The 15,963-nt window shown below is 38.7% G+C and overlaps 1 protein-coding gene across 1 annotated transcript in view; it reads left to right on the forward strand.

Annotated features, from left to right (window-relative positions):
• The window catches only part of LOC104604607 (uncharacterized), a 39,703-nt gene that overhangs the window by 6,674 nt on the left and 17,066 nt on the right, over positions 1-15,963 (forward strand). The window contains exons 3-6 of the mRNA XM_010269039.3: positions 1,843-1,932; positions 4,314-4,356; positions 5,758-5,864; positions 11,308-11,403. Of these exons, the coding sequence (XP_010267341.1) occupies positions 1,843-1,932; positions 4,314-4,356; positions 5,758-5,864; positions 11,308-11,403 (336 nt within the window). The remainder of the gene's footprint in view (positions 1-1,842; positions 1,933-4,313; positions 4,357-5,757; positions 5,865-11,307; positions 11,404-15,963) is intronic.

The raw sequence follows: 15,963 nt of genomic DNA on the forward strand, positions 1-15,963 counted from the left end.
CATTTTTATTTATTACATAAAAAATAAGGCTTCAAATAGGGGCTTACCCATGAGCTAAACTAGACAGCATCTTAGGTGGCTTTTGATAAATCTGAAAATTCAGATTTGAAAAGTTAAAAAGATATTAAAAGCGTCTGAAATCAGAAAAGAGGCATAGATGCTTTTCTACTTTTTAGAGGATCTGAATCCATAAGTTTGCTTGTGTTGGACCAACCCTTTACCATCTGAAATTTACTGATTTTACTATTTTACCCCTAAAACATACTATTTGGAAATGTTGAATTCAATTTGCATTATCTCATAAAAATAATTTTCAACCTCAAAATAATATTGAAACAATACAAATAAAAAATAAAAAATTAATAAGTGAAACGATTAAAATTTTAAAAAAAAATTAATGACTATAAAAGTATTAAAATAATTAATAATTACTAATTAATAATTTACACAAATAAAAATTAAAATAATTTTTAAAAATTAATGAAATAATTAAAAATTAATAGTTAATAAAAATAAATAACACAAGTAAATTTAATAAAAAATATTAAAATAATTAATAATTAATAATTAATAATTAATAAAAATATTATTATTATTCATTGAACCACCACTGCACAGAGAGAGAGAGAGCCGCCATGGCAAGTTGCAGCGGCGGTGGCGGGAAGACAGGGCGAAGAGAGAGAGAGCGCAAGAGAGAGAGAACGAGAGAGAGAGGGGAGGGAGGGAGAGAGAGCGAGAGAGCCACTGCTGCAAGTTGCAGTGGCGGTGGTGGGAAGACAGGGCAGAGAGAGACGGAGAGAGAGAGGGAGAGAGAGAGAGCGAGAGAGAAAGAGAAAGAGAAAGAGAAAGAGAAAGAGAGGTCGAATGTTTAGGTTTTCTGGGTTTGGGGTTATCAGGGGTAACTCGTGTCATTTCCAAAATATTATAAGGATATTTTGGACTATAAACCAGCTCTGAAATGCGTCAGTGCGTTAAGAACCAGCTCAAGGTCTATTATTTTCAGATCTGAAAATAAGATTTAGACCAATTTTAAGAGGTAAAACCAAACAAGGGGTGATGTCTGAAAAGTAGCATTTTCAGATTCAGACCTCTGAAAAGTGCAATCAAACGACCCCTTAGCAAACTGAAATCAAAAGAATCATACTTCCATCAACTTTACCTTAAAAAATCCCTCATATTATGGGGCTTATTTGTTTTTTGATCCTTTTGTGGGGCTTATTTGTATGCTCTTTTTCAGTTAATAAAATTACCTTACCTTTTTTTTTTAAAAAAAAAACCCTCATATTAGTCCTCTGCACATACTTCCTCTAACCATGAATAACCTCTTTTACTTCCTTCATACTTGTTATTTTCGGTTCACTTTATAGGTCTCCACTCAAGTTACATGGGAAATTTGTCTATAGTACTCTAATCATCCCCAATCACTTGAATCCCTGCTGTGCAGACCAAGATTTCTCTTAGTGTTTCCTTTCCCCTTCTTCCACATCAATTCTGATAATACTGCTTTGATAACTTTACTTTCAGCCCTCTAAAAACTTCCAAGCATCTTGTAACATTCTTTACACCCAATATTTTTTCACCTTGCTTCTAGGAAGATAAGGGTTGTTGGCAAACTGTAAATTAGAAACTTAGTGTCCCTCACCACCTTAGATCTTCTGATCAAACCATTTGACTTTACTTCCTCAGCTGACCATTTATTGTTACTGTTATTGTATATTCACATCTTGTACATCATCTATTTGTTTTCTCACCTGGTTCTCATTTATTTTCTTGCTCTTAAACATGAAATTACTTAAGCATGATTTTTATGACTAATGTGGTGGAACTTATTGTTATTTGCAGGAGATAGTCTCCATATACACCTTCCTGTCACCGCCAACTCTTACACCTGCTGCATCAAATCGAGTTTGCAATGCACTTGCTCTTCTGCAGGTCAATTAGCTTAGTCATTCCTATCAATTGTCTATTTTTTAATTCTCTCTGAACTTATCTTTCTAGGATGTCCCTTCTTGGAAATTATTTCTTGTTTCTTGCATGGTGATACTCATTTAATATGCTGATGAGTTTAATATATGTTGGATTTACTTGGTAATTTTCAGAGTGAAACTTGGTATCATACTGAGTAATGCTACAGATGTGGTTCTCTTTCTCTTATACTGCATACATGTGCATCTTATACCACATATCTGGAACATTTGGTTTTCCCTTTGCAAAGCAAATGGTGGAGTCTTCCATCTAGTATGTCAAGTTTATTTGCTCCTAAAACTTTTGTTTGGCTAAAGAAAAGGGGAAGGATTATGTGGAGAAGCACCAGGGCAGCTATCACATGCTAAGTTTAAACTTTAAAATGTCAATGTAGTGGAAATGTCAGTCATCCAAATATAGGAAACATGTCAGAAATATCATATGGAAATATTGTAAAATTATAGAAATGGTGGAAACATTGTGAAATATGCACAGATATAGAATGATATTTTATGAAGTGATAAAAGAAACGTACACATTTAAATTATTATTATCCTGTTCTAAATCATTAAACAAAGCTAAAAACTAAGGTTATAGACAAAACAATACATTACGAAGCTGTCCTGTAAACCTTAAGGTCAAAACTACATTATAAAATGACTTCAAGCAAAATGTAAACTCATAGAAAACACAAATGATTCTAATAGATCAACCAAATAATCTATTATGCAAACAAAGAATAATATTTAACTGCATGTTGAAAAGAATATCAAGCTGGCTCAAAGTGGTGATCATGTCCATTAGGTGGGCAATAACATTGCTAGTCCACGTATCTACAATGTTGTCATCATCTTATGTTATAAATACTATCTCTTATTGTCCACATAGTACCGGTAACAATGTTTTCAAAATCAGACCGGAAAAACCAGGAACCAGTCACCTGATCAGTTCTGTTTAACCCCAAACTGCTTTTTGGCCAAAAACCGTTGATTTGGTCAGCGAACCACTGACCTGGGCGGTCGGACCGTCAAACCGTTCGACCCGGGAATGGTTTTGGCCGTTTTTTGTGTTTTTATTTTTTTAATCAAAGCAGGCTGCTCGTTTGGACCAGATGGATGGACCTTTTGACCTGGGAACTGGACCCCAGAACGGTTCCCTGTCCGGTCCGGTTTTAAAAACCTTGGCTGGTAGTGTTCACTAGGAATATGTCTACTCCAGTAAAATTTTGTGTCAGTACCCATGGAAATGGAAATATGACATGGAAAGGAGCTAGGAGTGAATTTTATGATCAGAAACATAGGGTACTGACTAGGAAATGATGTATTATGACTTGAATTGGTTAGTCATTCTCTAGTTGTCACATTACAATGGTGTGTTTAAGTTTACTTGCATGTGTGTTACTATCCAACTTGCTACCTAGGGCCTCCATGAAATGATAAAAGAAATGTAAACACACCTTTTAAATTGGTGAAACATAGGGCCTCCATGGAGGTCAAACACCTTCAATGTGATGGGAAAAATCAAAGTCTTGGTTTGGATTGGAAATCCAATTCTGCCTCAGTTCACTCTAATTGAAGCGACTACCTCTAGCATCATTTTATATGTTACTGAAAATCCATGTTTATATTCCCTATCTCCAAATTAATGAATGTTCTGGTAATTGTGTACTGCAATTTCTGTAGTGACAATGATCCTTCTTTGGTGGTGAGATTCCATCCTTCCCTCCTTGGTTAGACACCAATTTCTATTGGTAGGTTGGTCCCTGTTTTTCTTGTTTCTTGTTTCTACTTTCTTCACTTCACTTTTCTTTTCCATCCTTCTTCTTTGTCTGTTCTATTTCTGTGCAAGAACACCTTTAAAGTTACCTGCAAATTCGAAGTAATCCAGGCCATGGACATGCCACATCACCAAGTCAACGAACCTTGCTGAAAATATCCTGTATACACTGAAAGCAAATTAATGCATTCACTTGCACAGATACATACCAAAAGAAAATGGAGATGTTGCATTGAGATGTATGTCACAACTCACTACTTTGACTTGGTCTATTTTCTGAAAATATTCTGTATACACTGGAAGCAAATTAATGCATTCATGATTCATGTCCACATACAGATACATACAAAGAAAAAGGGAAAATGTAGCCATTGAAATGTTGGTCACAACTGTCAACTTGGTCTGTTTTGTTTTTACATGACATGTAGCTTTTAGTTCTAATTCTTATAACAATTTGAATTCATTTCTTGGAATTTTAGAAATGAAATTATGGGTATTACAATTTTTTGTGTTGCATTTCTTGCTCATTTTTGGCAAGGTTATCAATGTTTTCAGTTTATTTATTTTTGCAGTGTGTGGCTTCTCACCCAGACACAAGGACACTATTCCTGAATGGTAATTTTCCTAATTCCTTACAAGGAAACTTTTACTTAACTTTGGATTTAAAATTTAATTCACATCTTCCAATGTATTGGTACCTCAAATTTCTGATCATAAAAGCACAAAGTTTGTTTTCCAAACTGACCTGCTGCTCGTTTTGAGGTCAACTAGGTGGTTGACACTGAAGGGATTGATAAGAACTAGACCAGCTGGTACAGGGGGGGTACCAGGCATGCAGACTTATGCGAAACTGTGATGTATTTTTAGTGTTTCCAAATCACAGTCCAGGCTATTGTACTGGTCCCCTTCAGTTGAAACACTGAACTCTTGGGGCTTTTGTTTCCATGCTACATTTATAGAAATTTTGATCACTTACCATGGCTGATAACAAAGAAAATCCATTACCCAATTTTGGCCCCAGATATCTGGGGTCTTGGGTGGGGTGGACTGGATATGGACCTAACCTTTGTATCTTTTTTTTGGCACAAAGTGGCCACTCTCAGACTCAAACCTGTGTTATCATGCTTGTGGGCCCTAGATTTTACTGTTACACTAAGCAATGGGCTGATAACAGAGAAAATCTCAAACTCCTCAACCACCCACTCTAATGACCACTCCTTTCTTTCCCTTTGAATTTCTTTGAACCCTAAGACTTGCTTCTCTGAATTTCTATTGACATTTTAGTGCTTCATTCACTGACTTGAAATTAGAGTTTATCAGTTGTAGTCCTTGTTCAGTTAAATCGTACATTAGTCTAACTACTGTCAATATTATATCTAGTTATTCTAGTCATATTCACTCAACCTAATTATAGTTGAAAGTCCTGTTTTCACATTTCTAGTCTTACATCACCATACATGACATTGATGTTTTTTTAGTGGTAAGGTAATTTTCATTAAATAACATATGGTACTAATGTTAGGTGCTTTAGGTTAGCAAAGGAAGCCTATTTTAAGTTTCAACTTGTGGTTGTAGAAGAAAACTAGAAATGTTGAATTATCTCTAGATTTTTCTGTTGCTTTTGGAAATAACTTTGTTTGTTGGTTTAGCAACTTGTAGTAATATTTATCCTTTACTGCTCTGTAAGAACTCTAAACTAGTAATCAAAGTACTTTTCTATTATCACAGGTTATAAAACAGGAATTGTTTTTTCTAACCATGTGATTGGTATTTCAGAGACCTTTCCATTGTATTGTGATGGCTAGAAGTGATCAATATATTGGCATTCATTTACTTCAAATTGTAACTTTTGCTTGGATTATTATGGTTAACAATATTATGGATTGTTCTTTGCGGTTTCTTCCATTATGATGTATTAACATTATGGTTAACAATATTAGCCTGGTTAAAATTTATATGAGGTAACATTCTTTCATTTTTCTGATTTGTTCAAATTTCTTTCTTCTTTTTCCCCAGCACATATTCCTTTGTACCTGTATCCTTTCCTCAACACCACAAGCAAGACACGACCTTTTGAATATTTGAGGCTTACAAGCTTGGGTGTTATTGGTGCACTTGTAAAGGTACAATTTTGTATTTCAAAATGTAGTTTGTTGTTTTCTTTTATTTTTTTGTTATATTTACCTGAGAAAATATGTAGTTTGTTGTAATGTTTATGTTTCCTACAACCTATAGCAAATTGAGTTTTTTGGGAATGGAAAGTCAAAATCACTATGCATTCCTATGGGGGATCAAGGGAGTGGGTAGTGGAGTTTTCTCCAGGAGGCCTTGCAGTTGAAAAGGTGGCAACCAATGTTTTAAAAGCCGACCCGGAGGCTGACCTGCTTTTGCCTCTGGGTTTTGGATCACCGGTTTAACCGTTTGGGTTGAACAGGTCAGACCGTGCCACATCATCAAATCTATGCATATATACATGTATATATGCATATAGGCATGTATAAACATGTATTTTATCATTAAAAAATATATAATTATTTTGAGATGTTATATATGTATATATAAATATTATTTTATGTTTTTATGTTTAATTTATATATTTTAACTTTTTTATTTATAAAAAATGTTAAAATTGCAATTTAAGGCCCAAAAAATGTTTTTTTTTTCCAAAATAGAAGGGCAAGGCGCTTTCGACCCCTTGGGATTGGTAGATCTCAAAAAGTTACCCAAAATTAAAAAAAAAACATCAACCCAATTGGACATCAGAGTGCAAAGTTATGGCCACCAGAAGTTTGCACGTGCATAGATTGTGCAACCCATGACCTAGTGACTGGGTCAAACGGGTCGACAGTTGATCACCCAGGTCAGATGGTTTTTTACCAACAGACGGGTTTCGGTAGAACCAGATCCGGAATCAAGGCTGGGTGACAGTTCTAATGGTTCAACCGATTGGGTCAACGTCGGATTGAAAGCATTGGTGGCAATGAGATAGATGACATTGGAGTTGGTGAAGTTAGAGTTGAAAATGTTACTGGGAAACCTATGGAGTTGGGTGGACAGACCAAACCTGTTAGAGGGTATAAAGGTGTTCTGCTGAAGGCTGAAGATGTTGTTATGCTAACAAGAAACAGAGTGTGATACTTGGTTTTTAAAAACCTTTCTATGCCAATGCTTAGGAGGAAACATTGGTCTGTGAGGTGGAGGAAAGACCTAATCGGAGTGTCCTAGGCCAAAGTATTGCTACAATTTTCAAAGTAGAGGGTCTTTTGAATCTGTTGCCTTTTGGGGATAGATAGCGATAGTATTCAGTCTGGAGTTAAGGTAGAAGGCTTCAAGGTGGCTAAACCAGTGGGGATACACTACACAAGGGAGTCTCTTGGGAGACATCCAATAAAATTGGAATGATACTCTACACAAGGGAGGTTCTTGCTGTGGCCTTGGTTTAGAGAAGTCAATGCTGTTAAATGGAAAGGAGGAGACTGGAGAGCTGGAAATTAGAATAAGAGGACTTCCTTTTCACCTCTGGAACTTGCCGATACTAAAATCTATTGGAGATTGTTGTGGGGAGTTTATTGAGGTGTCTCATGAAACACTAGCACTTCAAAATCGAAGATGGGCTGCGGTGAATGCGAGAAGCGCCTCCCCTCACAATATTCTAAGAACAATGGAAGTTAGGTAAGGTCTGTTACTTTGTTTATAGTGGTGGTTGCCATTGAAGTTTTTTGGAGGGTTAATCGTAGATGAACAATCTTCTCCAGTGCTGGTGGCAACTGTGTAGGATGGTGGTGCTGCAACCAGTAAGGTTAGGGAGGATGGTGGTCCTGTGAGTGTAGCCTGATGGAGTTGGTCAAAGTCATACGGATGAACCTGTTGAAATTGAAAGTTTTTCAAATAGAGAAGAAAGAGCAAACACATGCCATTCAAAAATCAGTATTTAATTGACTCAGATTTCATATTAAGGATGGCTGTGATGACAAGGGAAAGACAGAAGGAAAGGATAAGCCTGTACATCTGAATGAAGTGGGGGAGGATTGTCGAAGGATGGTAGAAGGAAGGAAGGGGGTATTAGACAAACTTTTTTGGGGCCCACAGAGATCTTAAAGGAAAACAGAAAGAGCAGTTCAGGTACAAGGAATTGGCAAGATTGTTTGAAGGCTGGTGGTGGAATGGGGTCCTCGAGTGAACTGGGTTGGGCTGAACCAGGGAGGCTAAGGTTGGTCCAAGTGACCCCAGTGAATCTAAGGCGAGGGGATTTAATAAGGAAAAGGGAGGAAAGGCGTAGATAAGAGGAACTTCCATAGGTCTCAAGGGCCGAGAGGGTGTTTCCACTACAGAAAAAGTTTTTGACGCTGGCTATGGGGTAGGACTTACATTGCCCAACCCCCATGAAGAAGCATTGGGGTGGGGATGATGGATTTTCCTCATATGCAAGCTTAGGGATTGGAAGTATCATGAGCAACAAAGGTTGGTCTGGGAAGGCAAGCTTTGTTGGGTCAATCAATGAATCATACGAAGGGACCCTATCTCTGCTATTTGAGGATAGCAGAAGTAGGGAAGGGCATGAGGGGTAGGAAATAGTTAAGGTGATGCTGTCATAATGGAGAGAGGAGGAATTTGGCCTATGTCCTATTTAGGGCTTCCATTAGGGGCAAACCCTAGGGAGAGTATAGGTTTTGGACTCCAGTGTTAGAAAAGTTTGAGAAGAGATTAGCCTTGTGGAAGAAGAATTACATTTCTTTAGGTGGTAGGATCACCTTGATAATCACTACATCAGCGAACCTACCTACTTATTTTTTGTCTGTCTTTAGGATACCACCTAGGGAAGCAAATAAGCTAGAGAAATTAATGAGAGATTTCCATTGGGAACCAATACAATGAAAAAAAAAGGATTGCCTGGTTAAGTGGGAAGTTGTGTGTAGAAGTAAAGAGGAGGGGGGATTTGGGATTAGGAAAGGTGGTTCAGAAAAATCTAGCATTGTTGGGGAAGTGGTTGTGGCATTGGCCATTGGAGAGAAAGAGAGGTTATGGCATGAAGTGGTGGGAAGTATTCATGGCAGTTCAGACAATGGGTGGGATACTAGTGTATCAAGGCAGGCTAATTGGGCAATATTATGGAAGGCCATTCACAGTATTCTTCCTCAGTTTCTTAGGTATGTCAGGTATGGTGTTTGTTCTGGAAACCCTGTCTGAGTTTGAGAGGATATTTGGTTTGGAGATACCCCTTTAAAGGACCTTTTCCCTTTGTTGTATAAGAAAGAGGTTGTTTCAAACTTTCTCTCACCTTTGGGAACCCCCTTGGCTCTGAAGCCCAAACTAGAACTTTGGCTTCCATAGGGGTAAGGGATGAGAAATTGAATCCCTTTCTAATTTGCTCCATCTCCTAAATCAGGTTTGTTTGGATCCTTCTAAGCTAGACAAAAGGTTTTGGGTTCCTAGGTCCAAAGGGACCTTCTCTTGTGCTTCTTTTTTGAGTCCCTTTGTCAGTCTTCCTTTTGGCAGGTGTTCCCTTCAAAGGAAGTTTGGTACAGACCGGTTTCCCCTTAGATTATGGCTTTTTGTTGGGAACATGGGAAAGTAAACACTTTAGATAACCTACAAAAGAGAAGACCTTTCCTTTGTATCTCACCCTATTGGTGTACTCACTGTAGAGCTCGTGAGGAGGATTGCTACCACTCTAATTTCCTGTTCTCTTTCTGCCGAGTTATGGGATTGGCTTTTTTTTTATGTTTGGGTGCGGGTGGAGTATGCCAACTAGAAGTATACATGACCTTTAACCATTCTACCTTCAATTGGCCTGAAAAACAAGGGAGACTTCTGTGTAGATGTGCTAGAGCAGCCTTGATTTGGACAATCTAGGAAGAAAGAAATGCTAGGATCTTCCAAGAGGAAAGGAGCATCCGAGATTTGAAGGATTGTGTGTTGAATAGGGCAATACATTAGCTAAAGACCATGGAACACTTCCATCAATTCTCCTTAAATGATTTCTGGAAAAATTGGTTAGCAGTAGCAAGGTGCTCCTCCATTAAGAATAGGGCAATTACTAGGTTCCCCCTTCTAAAGGTTCACTGGAACTGAATTTTGATGGGAGCAATCAGGGCAATCCAAGGCTATCTAGAATTGGGGGGGGGGGCTAAGATATGATTGGAGAGATTGTATTTCTTTAATAGGGTCCCATGGGATTTGGGAATTCTATTTGGGTAGAACTACTAGCTGCCTTATAATGAGTGCAATTTGCAAATCAACTGGGTGTAGAGCAACTATTTATTGAAGGGGATTCCAAGGTGGTGGTGGGGTGGTTGAAGAACCCCAAGGATGCTGTGTGGTGCTATAAGAATGAAATCAAGAAATTTAAGTGGTGGACAAGGAATGAGTCTGTATCTATACAATGGGTTGGGAGATCAGAAAATGCATTGGCTGATGGTTTATCCAAGCAAGGGGCAAATAGTGGTAACCCAGGGCCTTTGGGTATTGGTGGTGTTTTAAGGAATGAGGAACGGAAAATATTTGCCTTGTTCTCTGGTCTAATTGAAGCAGGTGACTCACCGACTCCCTTAGAGCTGTGATCTTGGCAGCATTGAAAGGTACAGAGAGCCAATGTGTTAAATACAAGGAAGCTGATTATAGAAGGAGACTCCAAACTGGTGGCGGGCTGGTTGAAAGAAGACAAAAATGGTCTGTGGACTTACAGCAATGAAAAGAAAAAATTTAAGTGGCTGACAGAAGACATGAAGTGAAAGTGAATTGGTTTAAGAGATGTGCCAACTCTTCTGCTGATGGCTTAGCAAAACAGGGGGTGAACAGGGGTTTGTTTCTTGTCGGGGGAGATAAAAGAAGTTATGTCTTCCCATTGTATCCTTAAATTTCTTCAATGAAATCTTCTGTTATTGATCAAAAAGCAAGGGGAAAATAGGGAAGAAATGTTTTGGGTTCATCTGTAATGTTTGTTTCTTCTCTCTAGTTTCCTTACAATCTATTGGGAGAGGCTGCAGCTTGCACCTCTCCAAGGGCTGTTGTATGAGCTTAAAGTTCTATATTAAGTTCTGAAATAATAAAATTTTCTTTTTTATTCATAAAAAAGAGAGTATTTGTTGGTTGCAACAAAGGAGAACAAAGGATGGTGTTCCAGTTGGAAAGATTAAGAGAAATGATTAAAGAGAAGGAACGAACAGATGAAAGGGTATAGCTCCTGATTTAACATAGAAAGATATAGTGATCTATTTTTGTATACAAAAATCAAAAGAAAAGTAGAAAATTGGCTTGTTGTGATGAATACCATGACAAATGCTACTAGTTAAAGCCCTACCACAATGAATACATTAATTTCCTTTTCTGTTGTGCTTTTTCCCTAAACTCATTTATGGATCTCTAAATTGAAAATTAATTTATCATGATGCCTTTTTACACCCTTGTACCCTTATTTATACAATGCAATATGGTTTGGCTGCACTAAACCTAAAATTTGTACACCCTCACCCCAATGCAAAACACTAAGGCGATGCCTTTGGTTCTCTAATGCCTAAAAGATTATTTTTGTTATAATAAAGTAACTTCTTTGTTATTCTTTTGCAGGTTGATGATACAGAAGTCATTAGTTTCCTTCTCTCAACTGAAATAATTCCTTTGTGTCTGCGCACCATGGAGATGGGTAGTGAACTTTCGAAAACAGTAAGTGAAAACTTTCTTATTCCATCACAACTAGTGAGTCTTTCCATCATTTTTATGCATTTAGTGCCATTATTCCTTCTTAACTTACCATTGAAACTGAGCCATCTCATCTTTTGTATAGCTGTGTATCCTCTGTTATGCACTTCTTGCCTATAGCTAATGTAATTCTGTACTGTTTGCCTTTTGCCAAAAATGTATTTTTGCAGTTCCATAATATAGGGGTGGGGTTGGATAGGAATGCAACTTGGGTTGGGTTACCCCGAACCAAATTTAACTTCAGGTTGGTTTAGGGTTGAGGCCTTGGCCAACCTGAACCCAATTTAGCTTCATATTTGCATGTATAAATATCAAGTAAACATTAATTCATCTTTTTTTTTTGATCAATAACACTTTCATTAATTCATCAAAGAAGATTTACAAAAGGAAGACAAACACGCTTATCTTCCAAGAGCAACAAAGAATCTCAAGAAAAGGAAAAAAGAAAGAGAAAAGAAAGAAAACACACTAAAGTTACAGCTTGGCCCAAAAAAGTGAATCCCTTTCTGCTCCTTGTTTAGCTAAACCGTCAGCTAGGGAATTAGCCAATCTTTTAACCCAACGTATCTTAACCTCCATCTCCCGCACCAGCCACTTGAATTTCCTCCTCTCATTATTGTACTTCCATAAGCCATTGTGATCTTTAAGCAGCCACCCTATCACCACCTCTGAATCCCCTCCAATTAAGAGTTTCCTGATGTTCAACTCCTTAGCTTTTTGGACTCCTTCCATAACTGCAAAGATCTTAGCTCTAAGGGAGTCACCCACTCCAATTGGGCCTGAGAGCATAGCAGAAATGACCCCATTTTCATCCCTAAAAACACCCCCAATCCCCGATTGTCCCGGATTTCCCCTGCTACACCCATCAAAGTTTAATTTCACGAATCCACTAGGTGGAGGGGTCCAAGCCACACTCATTACTGACTTAGTTTGTGTGCAACTTGCAATTTCACCCCACTTCCTCAACATGTCATCCACAGTGTAATCTGTGAAAAGCTCCAAAGATTTCAGCCACTGTACCGCCCTCTAATATGAATGATAGCCCTCAGATCTGCTGCTTCTCTCTGAGCTTCTAAGAATATCCTGGAATTTCTTTCTTCCCAAAGTGTCCAACATATCGCAGTCCTTAGTCCTCTCCACATTGTCCTTCCCCTTTTTATCCGCCACCTGAAAAAAGAAGGGGAAAAAAGGCCTTGTAAGTCTGATGGGGGGTTCCAACAACAACCAAATAGGGACAAAGCCCATTCCCAAATTGACCTCGCAAAATGGCAAGACACCAGTAGGTGAAAACCAGTCTCCCCATCCGCTTTACAAAGAACACACCACTGAGGTGACAAACAAGTATTGGGTCTCTTTTTCTGGAGTAAAGCACCAGTGTTGATTCTTTCCAGATAGGCTTCCCAACAAAAACTACCAACCCTAGGAGGTATTGCTCTGCACCAAACCTCATCAATAGGAAAAGGAGGGGAGGTAGGACTGGTGGACTGAATTAAGACTTTGAAGAAAGAAGCACAAGTAAAAATGCCATTGGGAGAAGGTGTCCAAATTCTAGAGTCCGCCCTAGTGGGGTCTAAGACAACGTTATTAAAAATTGCACTAAGGCTCAAAATAATGTCAAAGTTTGAGTCCCTCAAATCCCTTCTTAGACCCAAGTTCCACCCAATCCCAGAAATGGAAGAGGACGGGGTGGTAAAAGACGAGATTGGCTCATTTTTCAAATCAGAAAGAGCAAACAAAGAAGGAAACTGATCCTTTAGAGGGGCACTCCCCACTCAGGTTTGTTCCCAAAATTTTATGGAGTTACCAGAATTCAAATCATACCTGATATTAGGGGAGAAAACTGGTAGTAGGTCATGAATGGCTTTCCAAGGAGAATTGCTTGTGGTCCTAGCTCTGATTCCAGCGTCCCATCCATTATGCTCCAGCCCATGAATACTTGCCACTATTCTAGCTCAAAGCTTCTCCTTCTCCAATGGGAATCTCCACAACCACTTTCCCAACAGAGTCATATTCCTTCTCCTAATATTCCCAAGCCCCAAGCCACCACAAGTCTTACTCCTACAAACTATCTCCCAGCTCACTCTATGATCCCTCTTTTCCTCTCCCGGTTCCCACAGGAAATCTCTCATTAACTTTTCCAATCTATTAGCAACCTTCACTGGGATTTTAAACACCGACAGGAAAAAGATAGGTAAATTAGCAAGCGTGGCCTTAATAAGAGTAATTCTCCCGCCAAGAGAGAGGTAGTTCTTTTTCCATGACACTAGTCTTTTTTCGAACCTTTCCACCACCGGGTTCCAAAAGCTCTCCCTCATGGGATTATCCTCTAAAGGCAACCATAAGTAGTTTAAAGGCCAGCCCGAGACTTCACACCCCAATATTTCAGCACTCTCCCTGATCTCACCCTCCTCCAAATTCACCCCCACAACACAACTTTTCTCAAGGTTAACTTTCAAGTTGGATATTTGCTCAAACAGTTGTATCACCGACTTCAAATTCCTAATAAAGCTCACATTACCGCCTTCACAAAAAAGAATCGTGCCGTCAGCAAACTGCAAGTGAGTAAGAGGGGTTTCCGCCCTCCCAACTCTCCAGCCTCTAATGAGCCCCCTAGAATCTGCTCTGTGAATCAATTTCCCCAAAACCTCCGCAGTTATAATGAACAAGAAAGGAGAAAGGGGGTCTCCTTGTCTTATACCCCTACTGGCTGGAAAGAAGTCTACCACTGTCCCATTCACTAGCACTGATTAATGACAATTCCGGACACAACCCATGATCCACTTACACCATCTAGCCCTGAACCCAAATTTAGTCAAAACTTTCCTCAAAAATTCCCAGTTCACCAAGTCATATGCCTTTTCCAAGTCCAACTTACAAACCACTCCCTTCTTCTTATCCCTCTTAAAGTTCTCCACACTCTCATTAGCAATTAAAATCTGATCAATGATTTGTCTTCCATTCACAAAAGCTCCTTGGTAGTGTGCAATGATATCTGGCAAAACCTTCTTCAGCCTCAAAGACAACACTTTTGCAATGATCTTATACAAGCTATTAACCAAGCTAATTGGCCTAAAATCCTTCTGGTGGGAAGCATCTTTCTTTTTTGGAATTAAGGCTATAAATGTGGAATTCACACCCGAATTGACAATTCCTCTCCTGTAAAACTCCTCAAATACCTGCAAAAGATCATCTTTCAAAATGTCCCAACAGTCTTGATAAAAACCCATTGTGAACCCATCCGGCCCTGGGGCTTTTGTTCTATCCATAGAAAAAACAGCCTCCTTGATCTCTTCTAAACTAAAGCTTCTCTCCAACCTTCTCCTGTTCTCCACCCCTACATCTGGCCAGTCCAAACCTTCTACCCACACCCTTCTACACACAGGCCTTCTTAGGATAGATTTGAAGTGCTCCACACAAGCCCCGACAATCTCCTCTTGATGCACTGGCTCAACTCCATCTACTACCAATTTGGAGATCAGGTTCTTCCTTCTCCTGCCTTCTACTAGAGAGTGGAAAAACCTAGTGTTTCTGTCCCCCTCTTGCACCCATTTACACCGAGATTTTTGCCTCTAGCTAATTTCCTCCTTGTGCAGGCAATCCTCTAACTGTTTTCTTAGATCTCTCCTGAGCTCAATGTCTTCCTCTCCAACTTCTCCCCTTTCTTCTTTAAAGTCAAGGCTTTCAATCTTCATATGGCGTTCATTGATCTATAAAAGGCTTATGATATGTAAATTTAGTAATAATAGGAGTGTAAATCAGGATACACTTTGGATTGAAGACCAAAAGATTACTCAATGTAACCATTTCCAGTACCTTGGTTCAATAATTCAAAACAAGGGAGATATTGAGGAGGATGTCACCTAGAGAATTAGAGCAGGTTGGGCAAAATGGAGGGGTGTATCTGGACTTTTGTGTGATAGGAGAATACCACTTAGATTAAAAGGAAAATTCTATAATAACATTTGTAAGTCTGGTTGTGTTGTATGGAGTAGAGTGTTGGCCAGTCAAGAAACATGTTCGATGAGTGTGGTAGAAATGCGAATGCTAAGATCGATGAGTGGAAAAGCTAGAAATGATAGGATTAGGAATGACGGTTTTTGTAGAAACCTAGGAGTAGTTCCAATAAGTGATAAAATGAGAGAGTAGGCTAAGATGGTTTGGTCACGTGCATAGAAGAGCACCAACAACTCTAGTTAGAAGAAGCGATTTGCTACAAGTGGAAGGGGCTAGAAGAGCTAGGGGTAGACCAAAAAGGGCATGGGTAGAAACATGGTTTCAAATATCGCCAAATGTCGCTAATGTCGCTCGACATATGTCAATGTCGAGGCTCACCGACATGAAAATGGATGGCAATATAAAAATTACATTATGTCGGTCGACATTTCCTATATTTCGGAAATGTCGACCAAAATGGTCCAAATAACAAAAAAAAATACAGTTTTTCCTATTATGTCGACAACATGTCGACTAATGTACATTAAAAATATAATATATTAGTATATTATATTAATATAATACAGTATA

The sequence above is a fragment of the Nelumbo nucifera genome, chromosome 6, assembly GCF_055504915.1.
Source record: "Nelumbo nucifera cultivar China Antique chromosome 6, China Antique-T2T, whole genome shotgun sequence".
Taxonomy (NCBI): domain Eukaryota; kingdom Viridiplantae; phylum Streptophyta; class Magnoliopsida; order Proteales; family Nelumbonaceae; genus Nelumbo; species Nelumbo nucifera.